General features: G+C 35.8%; 1 protein-coding gene across 1 annotated transcript in view; it reads left to right on the top strand.

The window, feature by feature from the left end:
- The window catches only part of INPP1 (inositol polyphosphate-1-phosphatase), a 109,688-nt gene extending 102,095 nt beyond the window's left edge, over positions 1–7,593 (top strand). The window contains exon 7 of the mRNA XM_053698616.1: positions 6,690–7,593. Coding sequence (XP_053554591.1) covers positions 6,690–7,242 — 553 coding nt within the window. The 3' untranslated portion in view covers positions 7,243–7,593. The remainder of the gene's footprint in view (positions 1–6,689) is intronic.
- The last annotated feature ends 3,945 nt before the right edge of the window (positions 7,594–11,538 follow it).

Below are 11,538 nucleotides of genomic sequence, written 5' to 3' on the forward strand. Positions count from 1 at the left end.
TGAAGAAAAACCATAAAAAATCAATAGGCAATACTCTCTTCACATCCCTCTGACAAACACTGTACTAAGAGGAATTGGGCTTCAGAATGCTTAGAAGCGCTTATCATAGAAGAAATCATAGAAATCAAGCACATAGGAGGCAAAGTTTGTAAAACTGAATTGTGGGTGTGGTGGGAGGTGTATTTATAGGCATTTTGAGGTTTGGGAAACTTTGCCCCTCCTGGTAGGATTGTATATCCCATACGTCACTAGCTCATTGACTCTTGCCAATTACATGAAAGAAATATATATATATATATATATATATATATATATATATATATATAAGTTCTCTGTGAAAAGCATTACTGGGCTAAAAGAAGCTGCACCCAGATGGTAAATCGCCATAGAACAGGCTAACAATAGTATTGACGCAGTTGTTCGTTCCTGTGAGTGTGCTTCTCTCTGTGTGTGTGTGTGTGTGTGTGTGTATATATGTATGTGTATATATATATATATATATATATATATATATATATATGTATATATATATATATATATATATAGCCCTGGGACAGAATCTTTATATTATTCCCTTTTCCTCTTTTGCGCATATTGAATTTTTTTGGCGTGCGTTGGGATAATGCACATTGGGTTTAACACTTGTTGGAAGTGCACACGTTTATACAGTTCTGTTACACTATTTTCTGTGCTTCAGCTGGACTATGTACATCGGGTTAGTGCACGTATGGCCACGGTCTTGCGCACGTTGAGTTTGGCATGCTAAATTCCCTTATAAGTGTCAGTATTTTTGTGCGCGTTATCTCATTCTGCTGTGGGTTATCTAGCATTCGGCTGTGAAACTAATATGGCCTCTACTTTGTTTTGCATTTCAGCTTAGCGCACATTGTACCTGTAAGTTTTGAAAGCTACTTTTTGGAGGGGGTAAGTCATTAAGTAAAGTTGTAAGAGCTTTTTAAGGGGTTATAGTGTTTTATTGCTTTGCTTTGTCAGTGCTATAATGGAGCTATCTGATTCTGTCCCTAAATCTTCCCTAGAAGCTGAGTCTACTGAACACCTTTCTACTGTAATTGTTTGCTGCTCTCCTGCCTTCAAATAATTGTAAAAGTTCAGTCCAGTTTTTCCCTTCTACTAGTTCTATATCTTCAGAAGGTGAGGTTTCCTCCGGTGGCGAGGAGTCTGCTTCTGATATTGAATCTGATACTTTGTCTTTTTTGTTTAAAGTTGAACATATTCGTTCTCTTTTAAAAGTGGTTTTAATTACTTTAGGGGTTTAAAATGCTAAGATTTCTGAAGATATACCTTGTAATCATTTAAATTCAGTGTTTAAGACTGCTGTTAAACTTCCTTAAGTTTTTTCCTATCCCTGATGCTGTCTGATGGTTTCTAGGAAATGGTCTAACACTCTCAGTTCCCTTTGGCTCTCTGACACTGCCCTCTGCTGGATCCAATCTTATCTCTCTAATAGGTCCTTTTCTGTCTACTGGTCACTCCTCCTCTACATTGCCTCTGTCTGTTGGAGTACCTCAAGGCTGTTCTGGGTCCTTTACTCTTCTTTATTTATACTTCCTCACTGGGTAAACTTATTAGTAGCTATAGGAAACAGAGTAAAGAAAACAGCACAACCTCTGATTCAAGTGAGTAACTTTATTAACAAAGCCCACGCATACATAAAAACATACTTACAAGAGGTATGTGTAAAACAAGCACTTCAAATAATCTGTAAAAGTCGAAATCCAAGAATGTAGCACTGTAGTGGTCAGGAGTAGTCGGCTCAAATACACTGCTTAATTCTCAGTCCGATACTGCAGACAGTTCAAACAACCCGCTCTCCTTCTGTGATCACACTACGGGTTCACTGTATGGCCAAAAGTGTACACCCTACGCGTTTCACCCGGTAACATCCTGACTTTGTCAAGGGATAATTTAGAGTTGATTAAGCTGAGGTATTTATTGCCTGATATACAATCCTATTGGTTGGAAAGACTTGATTGTCTAAAGCTATCCTAAAAAATTCATACAACAAATTCACATTCATCACAAATAAATAATTTAGAAAAATACATAAAACCATTATTTACAAATGCATCTTACTAAAAATAAAGGACAATTTTCCTTAAAACGAATTTGCAACGATTTCTTACAGTTGATTACAAGCAACTAAATATTATATGAGTTAATTATACAAAACCTTTACAAACCTCTATTTAGATATATTTTGTCATTTTAACTTGACTGAAACATAAACCCTAAGAGGACTATAAAGGGTATATTTATTTCATAAAATTAATAATACTGGTTCTAAAAATGCTAATTTTAAAATTTGCCATATTAAACCATTCCCTAAAAGACCATCAAAACTTCATAACTCCACTACCTAATTTAGCCCAAATTTAAACAAATTTAAAAATAATATTTGATACAAATATGTATCAAATTATTATTTTAAAATTTGTTTAAATATATTTTTTATTATAATAGGGTTGGATTGGTAATTCATTGCAAACACTATTATTGCTTTTGTGTTCATATATTGTAATTTTCAAATATTTTTTATCGTATGATATTTAATGGAGCACCGCTTTTAGTTTAGTTTTTGTTATTCGTAGCTATGGATTCAACTATCACCTCTATGCTGACGATACTCAGATCTACCTATCAACCCCTGCTCTCTCTCTATCTCTCTCTCTCTCTCTCTCTCTCTCTCTCTCTCTTGCAACCACCTACGCAATATCTTCAAAATTTGTCCATTTCTGAGTGCTGAAACTACTAAACAGCTAATCTACTCCCTGGTAATTTGCCGACTTGACTACTGTAATAACCTACTAACTGGCCTTCCTCTCTCTCACCTCTCCCCTCTTGAATCCATCCTAAATGCCTCTGCTAGGCTAATCCACCTCTCCCGATGCTCTGTATCTGCTGAACCTCTCTGTAAGTCCCTTCACTGACTCCCCTTTCAGAACAGAATTAAATTCAAAATTCTAACCCTAACCTACAAAGCCCTTACCAATGCAGCCCCCTACCTGTCCTCACTCATCAACAAGTATACTCCAGCCCATCCCCTAAGATCCAACAATGACCTGCTCCTTGCATCTTCTACCATCACCTCCTCCCATGCTAGACTGCAAGACTTCGCTCATGCGGCACCAATCATCTGGAACGCACTTCCTCAAGCTGTCAGACTTTCCCCTAACCTCTCCTCCTTTAAACGCTCCCTAAAGACCTTTTTGTTCAGGGAAGCCTTTCTCCAAATCAGTAACAAATGAATTCCACTTGCCCAATAGCTGCCCTCATCTAACTCCACACTAACATAATTCCCACATTTGCAGTCCGCACCTCCTGTTTCTCACCCTTCTACCCATCTAGATTGTAAGTTCCCACGGGATCAGGGCCCTACATTTCCCCTGGTTTTGTTTGTTAAATTTTGTCCTGTGTCTTTTATATTGTATTCTACTGTACTTTTATGTTTGTACCCATGGACAGCGCTGCGGAATCTGTTGGCGCTTTATAAATAAAGAATAATAAAAAAATAATAGGAGGAAATCTAAAGTTTCTAATCCTTTTTGTTCCTTTCGTCAGAATAGGCAGCAAAAGAAAACATAATTTAAACTTAACTGATAAATTAATCTCTTTAATGGTGGTGAGAGTCCACGAGACCCCATCCTGTATTTTTTTCTGGGGGGTTCTTGAAGCACATCTTTTTTCCTGCTCCTTTTTATGGCTCTTATTACGTTTTTCTTTCTTGCTATACATTAGACTGAGGTACCTGTGAGGTGGGAGAGGTCTTATAGAGCTCTTGAGGTTTGGGAATTTTTGTCTCCTCCATGTGACAAGGAAGAGTAATCCCCAGGAGTAATGGATCGTGGACTCTCATCACCATGAAATAAATGAATTTATCAGGTAAGCATAAATTGTTGTTTATGATCTAATATAATCTATGACTTATCTTGTCTAAGAAACATGAGATTAAAACACCAATAAAATCTTAGTGCTTTAGAGATTGTACCAGCTGAACTTCATCTAATTAATGTATTGCTAAAGGATTAGAATAGTTCTAAAATAATGTATAAAAATAAGTGTATAAATAAATCATTCAAATGAAAGGATTAAAAACACACATCAAACTATAGTTAATAGGAATAATTCCCTTCTATCTATGCATAACCACAGTCAAAGATTGTTTATTGAAAGATTCCTTCTATCTATGGGCGTAGTGTCTGTGCACAAAAAATAATAGTTTTAAGTTGTGAAGTGAGTAAAAAACTAAAACAGTACTTGATGAGTATATGTCCTCCAAATACATAACAGAAGATCTGTTCATGCTATGCTTCAGTTCCTTATGGAGTTTATAGAATGACTTCCAAATCTCTTGTGGCGGAGTGCTGCTGTTTCTTAGACAGATCTGTTTTTAGAAATAATGGAAGGAGGTATGCTCAATTGAAAAGTTCATTTATTAATCCATTCGTGTAGAAGAAAGCACCACAGGCTTACGCGTTTTGGCTGGAAGCCGTAATTATAGCCTAAGGTGCTATGCTGAACTCACAACTTAAAAAGAGGTTACCACAATTCTATTGGTTAAAAAACAAACAACACCCATAATACACCAGTCCTACTACAGCAAAAGATGCACTTAAAGGTTATACAGGTATACATGTTATACAAAATGTGAAACAATGTTAATCTGTTTTTAGACAAATTTGTTTTTAGAGATGGGAAATCTAGAAAACAGGAAAGACTGCGCATCTCCAACTCAAGGGTTTAATTACACTCAAATATCGACTCTCGTACAACACAGTAAATATTACACTCACATATGATAAAAACAGTCAGGATCATAGAATAAAATCCTATGCTTGTCCAACTGTGATGCGGCTATAAGCCAGTCCTCAATCTTCCACTCAGGGTACACAAGGGCCCTGGTGCCTCACTGCGTTTTTTTGTCTGGTCACATGAGTGCAATAGATAGGTGATGTATTCCTTCTTCGTGCTCAACGTACAATCCATTAAACAAGGGTTCTTCGAACTTTTTTCCCAAGACCCAGTGCAACGATACCACGTAAATTTAGGACTCTATTTTTATCCTTGGTCTTAAAATTTCTGAAGTAATATACAACAAGATTGCAATTTTTGGCAAAGTGACTAGAATGTGTGCATACTTTATTCCTGATTGTAGTCAATCTTGAAAAAGTTGTGAAAGGCAATAACACACACACCACACTCTCATACTACAGAAACACACACACTACCACACACACTCTCATTTAACACACACACACCACACACTCACGTATGATACAACAAACACGAGTCATGACCCAGTAAACATAGTGTTGTGAGCCAGTAATAGGTTATGACCCGTTGTTTGAATAACCCTGCACTAGACCTCCAGGTGTTAGTTATACATGTATCAATTGTAGTATATCGCTATCTGTTGGTCTCTTGGTGCACTATTACTTATATATATTGAAATACTGTATATCATTGTTTATTATACAAAGTGATACATAGTATTCTAAAAATAATGCCTCATTTGATTTATCTTAAAAACCTAAAACTAACACTATGGATATTATAAATGTTATAACAAATATATAAACTAAAAATACATAAAAAATAATAATAAACTATTAAAAAGTTTTTTTAAATAACTTTTCTAGTGTCGGTAAGTATTCTGCCTATAACTAAAACAAATGTTTAATAAAATTTATTTGCATAAATGCTGCTAAATCCAAGTCAATATTTAACCCCCCAGGTTCCAAAGTGTTGAGCTCATATAACCAATATGTTTCCCTGTGTCTAAGTGGAAGCAATCTATTTTCTATCATTGCTGGAGTACAGTCTATAATCTTAATAATTAAATTACTTGGATCTTTATTATGGTCTATGGTAAAATGTCTAGACACACTGTTTTTCAAAGCTTTTAGTAATATTGTTGTAGTGTTCATTAAATCTTGTTCTAATATTACTAAACGCGATATTGGAACAACATTTTATGACCACTATAGCAATATTACTAAAGGATTTGTCTACATTTCAATTACCAGGCATCAATTTTAAAATACTATGTATCACTTTGTATAATAAACAATGATATACGCTATTTAAATATATATAAGTAAAAGTACACCAAGAGACCAACAGATGGCGATATTCTACAACTGATACGAAATGCGTAGAATCTCTTAGACGGAATGTCACCTGCCAATTGCACCATTGTTACCAGATATAAACCATGATGTGAGACGCCAAAGCCCTCATGTACTCTCAGTGGAGGGTTGGGGACTGCTGCACCTGCTTATAGCCGCATCACAGTAGGACAAGCACCTGACAGCACAAGGATTTTATCCTATGTGCCTGACTGCTTTTATTGTACGTGAGTGTAATATTTATTGTGTCATATAAGAGGTGATATTTGTGTATAATAAAACCCTTGAGTTAGAGATGCGCTGTCTTTCCTGTTTTCTAAACATGAGATTAGTATCTTCTTTCAGCACATATCAGCACAAGAAGGCAGTAGGTAGAGAGATATAAATATCAGGAAGTAATAAGCTGTAATTTAGTCTGTCATAAAGGTCTTTAACACATCCAAGAGATTAAGCTGCTTTCATCCTCCTTAATCCTCTAAAAGTTTATGACTGTAATGAACCTATTAACATTGATTTTCTCTGACTGCTTTTTGTGTTCTGCAGATGGAAAGGTCAGTGTTATTGGGGTTTGTCGTATATGGATACCAACATCTGCTCACTTCAGTTTTCCACAGCCAATGGTGAAGCTAATGATCGACCAAACAGCACAAAGTTACAACACATAGAGTCTGGAACGAATTTATATTCAGCTGTAACAAGCTCAGCCGAAGCTAAGGGTATTCTTTATTCTCTTTCTGCATTGTGTGGAAAAGACCTGTATTTTGCAGCTGGAGCAGGCTATAAATGTCTTTGCGTGATACAGGGTCTAGTGGATTTTTATGTTTTCTCCGAAGACACGACATTTCAATGGGACTGCTGTGCTCCTCATGCTATTCTGAGATCTCTTGGAGGAGGGATCTTGGATTTGTCCGAATGTATGAAATCTATGAGGCAGAGGTCAAAACTGACAAATAGACCCCATCTATTATACAATCAGGAAGTGGAAGGAGCTACAGGGGCAGATAGGTGGGCGAACAAAGGAGGACTTTTGGCTTACAGATCAGAAAAACATCTAGAAGGTTTTCTGGAGCTCTTCACTAAAAACCTCTCTATTTAACATTCATAAACATTAGGGGACATGGACGGGAACATGACCTTACGTAATCGCTTAATGGTATACTCAAGGCATTGAACATGTATTGTTTATATAAAATATTACAGTGATAGTAATTGTATATTCTAAACAACTACTTCCAAATATTTTTTCTTTAAATATCCCTTAATATTGAAATAGGTCAATATTTCTGCAGAAGGGTTACATGGTTTCTGGTACAGGACTACTATGGAGCTACATGGTAAAATGAAGTAAAAACAATCTTTTCATTGCATTACTGAACCAAGTTAACTACGTGTTCAACCACTAGTTAGTTGTTTTTGTTTCTCAAATAAAACAATACTAGAGAAAATACTCTTAAGAATGTTATATGTCTTTTGAACATGCCAGTAAGTTCACTTTACACCTTTGTTAGTATTACATATATATTTTTATATGTATATGCATTCTAAAATTATTTGCTACTATTATAAATTAACATTGTGTCCATAAAACTAACTATAATACAACAGAGTTTTAAGAACTAATGTGTTCTAAGAGCTAAACTAAATTTTCTGGCAACTTAAATTATACACCTTGTGTGTATATATATGTGTGTGTGTATATGTGTGTATATATATATATATATATATATATATATATATATATATATATATAAATTGTATATATAAACACATTTAAATTAATCAATATACATATATCCATAAAAACACTCATACAAATATCTTTTAAAAGTGTAGCATGTTATTTATTTAAGCTATTTTAATTATTTAAAATAGCTATTTTATAATATACATTTTACATCTACAGAAAGTGTACTATATTTTCAGATCAGGAGGAATTTGATACCATTATTGTATATTCCTAGTAAATATTGCTAATATGTGTAAAAGAAAACATAATGTAACTGTTACATATAAATATATATATATATATATATATATATATATATATATATATATATTTAGTACTGATGTGGGAAATAAAGTATTTTATATTTAACAGTGATAATTCCCTTCCCTTTTTTATCTGACTATTATTGTTTGTTGAGACCTCCAAGGCAGAGCATGCAGTAATCTGAGATGTCATCGCAGAAAGAACAGATCACCAGCAAGAACTGTTAGCGCTTTAACTTTAAAGAGAACAGCCTAATGTGGAACAGTGCTGCAAACAGCGCTGTGACCTGGCTGCACTGTGTAAGTTTTCCTTAACACAGCGCGTCCACAGCAAAGTGAACAGTCAAATATGCAGTCACGCTGTAAAGCAGCAGTGCATTGATTGTTGACTGGCTCTCAGATTTTTTTTAAACCCGCCCCCTAGCCTTTCCCAGCTGTTTTTTATTTTAAAGTTTTTTTTTATTGAGGAAGAAAAAAGTAAATGCATACATAAGATAAAATGAAAACAAAACAACAAATATTCATAGCATATCTGAAATAGATTGTACATTCGTATAAGTATTCCTCATTTTTAGTCCCCTATTTCCGCAGTAAAGGTCTCTCTTGGACCTATTATATGGTTGCAATCAAAGTCCAGGGGTTAATATTATACATAAAGTAGATCAAGTACATACGTAAAACAAAGGTATTGTTTTATAGATATATTTATAGTACCAGATGTACAATGAAGCTGTGTACTCTGAGTATAAGAAGATATATAAACTGAAGGTCTAATCATTTCTTGTCTGGAATATTCCTAGCACTGTATACTGTATATAATACAGATAAATTTAGAATGTGGAATACCAGTGTTGCAGAGTAGGGAGTGGTAATATTGCCATGTGAGTGACTCCTATGATTAAATCTTATTATTGATGCCCATTTTATTATTTTTGGTGTAATTAAATATTTTAGAGGGGTGTTGCTGCCCTCTAGTGGTCGAGAAAAAAGGTGAATGTTGCAAGTAAGGGGATTTTTAGTCTTAGTCAATTTATTTTCTAACAAGTTGGGTGACATTACATTAGTGTTTAATATTTCTACCCCACCATGGCCCGGCCGCAGGCCACTGTGTAAAGGTTAAAACGTTTGCGAATTTTTTTAGATTATCTCGCTTGTTTTTGACATTTCAGGTACAGTATATATGAATAATATTATTTCTCCCCCGAGCAATGTAATTTGACCATTAATAAAACCTCCCAGCTGGTGCATTGCTATGTTAGACCAAGACAAAAGAAACAAATTTATTCATGAGGCATTTTACAATTTCTTTTTTTGTCTGTTGCTAGTTTGCAATGCAATTTTCAACTACTGCGCTACATTATAAAACTTTAAAAATTGCAACATACGGGAGTTTCCCTCTCCAAACCGTTCTACTACCCTGCCGTCCTGCGACTGTAGGATGCAATCTGTGGCATTCCTTAAATCAAACAGGTTACACCAGTACTGTACTCACGTGGCGGCCACGTGTCTGCTATCCTCTGAAATTCCCCAAACCCTACGAGTTTAATCTGCTTATAGACAGACTTTTTCAAGGGATAGAATAAATGGATATAGGACAGAACACATGGACGCTGTTTAAGTTCATTGAGTGACCGCCTCTTCTGATGTAACTTCTGACGTTATCCATGTAAACAAACCCGCCCCCTATAGGCGCGTGTTGCATGAGAGGAGCTGCACTTATTGGAAAACGTTAAAAGGCTTGCTAGTTAAACATACTGAAAATCATTCTAATAGATAGCACCATGCTGCTATACATAAAATTTATTCTAATAATGTGTATCATTTCAAATTTTATTTCATAATTAATTAATGATACAAAAATACTGGATGCTATATATAATAAAAATGTTAAATATTACCAATCTAATATTTCTATTACAGGGAGTGCAGAATTATTAGGCAAGTTGTATTTTTGAGGATTAATTTTATTATTGAACAACAACCATGTTCTCAATGAACCCAAAAAACTCATTAATATCAAAGCTGAATATTTTTGGAAGTAGTTTTTAGTTTGTTTTTAGTTTTAGCTATTTTAGGGGGATATCTGTGTGTGCAGGTGACTATTACTGTGCATAATTATTAGGCAACTTAACAAAAAACAAATATATACCCATTTCAATTATTTATTTTTACCAGTGAAACCAATATAACATCTCAACATTCACAAATATACATTTCTGACATTCAAAAACAAAACAAAAACAAATCAGTGCCCAATATAGCCACCTTTCTTTGCAAGGACACTCAAAAGCCTGCATCCATGGATTCTGTCAGTGTTTTGATCTGTTCACCATCAACATTGCGTGCAGCAGCAACCACAGCCTCCCAGACACTGTTCAGAGAGGTGTACTGTTTTCCCTCCTTGTAAATCTCACATTTGATGATGGACCACAGGTTCTCAATGGGGTTCAGATCAGGTGAACAAGGAGGCCATGTCATTAGATTTTCTTCTTTTATACCCTTTCTTGCCAGCCACGCTGTGGAGTACTTGGACGCGTGTGATGGAGCATTGTCCTGCATGAAAATCATGTTTTTCTTGAAGGATGCAGACTTCTTCCTGTACCACTGCTTGAAGAAGGTGTCTTCCAGAAACTGGCAGTAGGACTGGGAGTTGAGCTTGACTCCATCCTCAACCAGAAAAGGCCCCACAAGCTCATCTTTGATGATACCAGCCCAAACCAGTACTCCACCTCCACCTTGCTGGCGTCTGAGTCGGACTGGAGCTCTCTGCCCTTTACCAATCCAGACATGGGCCCATCCCTCTGGCCCATCAAGACTCACTCTCATTTCATCAGTCCATAAAACCTTAGAAAAATCAGTCTTGAGATATTTCTTGGCCCAGTCTTGACGTTTCAGCTTGTGTGTCTTGTTCAGTGGTGGTCGTCTTTCAGCCTTTCTTACCTTGGCCATGTCTCTGAGTATTGCACACCTTGTGCTTTTGGGCACTCCAGTGATGTTGCAGCTCTGAAATATGGCCAAACTGGTGGCAAGTGGCATCTTGGCAGCTGCACGCTTGACTTTTCTCAGTTCATGGGCAGTTATTTTGCGCCTTGGTTTTTCCACACGCTTCTTGCGACCCTGTTGACTATTTTGAATGAAACGCTTGATTGTTCGATGATCACGCTTCAGAAGCTTTGCAATTTTAAGAGTGCTGCATCCCTCTGCAAGATATTTCACTATTTTTGACTTTTCTGAGCCTGTCAAGTCCTTCTTTTGACCCATTTTGCCAAAGGAAAGGAAGTTGCCTAATAATTATGCACACCTGATATAGGGTGTTGATGTCATTAGACCACACCCCTTCTCATTACAGAGATGCACATCACCTAATATGATTAATTGGTAGTAGGCTTTCGAGCCTATACAG

Source organism: Bombina bombina, chromosome 1 (assembly GCF_027579735.1).
Source record: "Bombina bombina isolate aBomBom1 chromosome 1, aBomBom1.pri, whole genome shotgun sequence".
In the NCBI taxonomy this organism is placed as follows: Eukaryota; Metazoa; Chordata; class Amphibia; order Anura; family Bombinatoridae; genus Bombina; species Bombina bombina.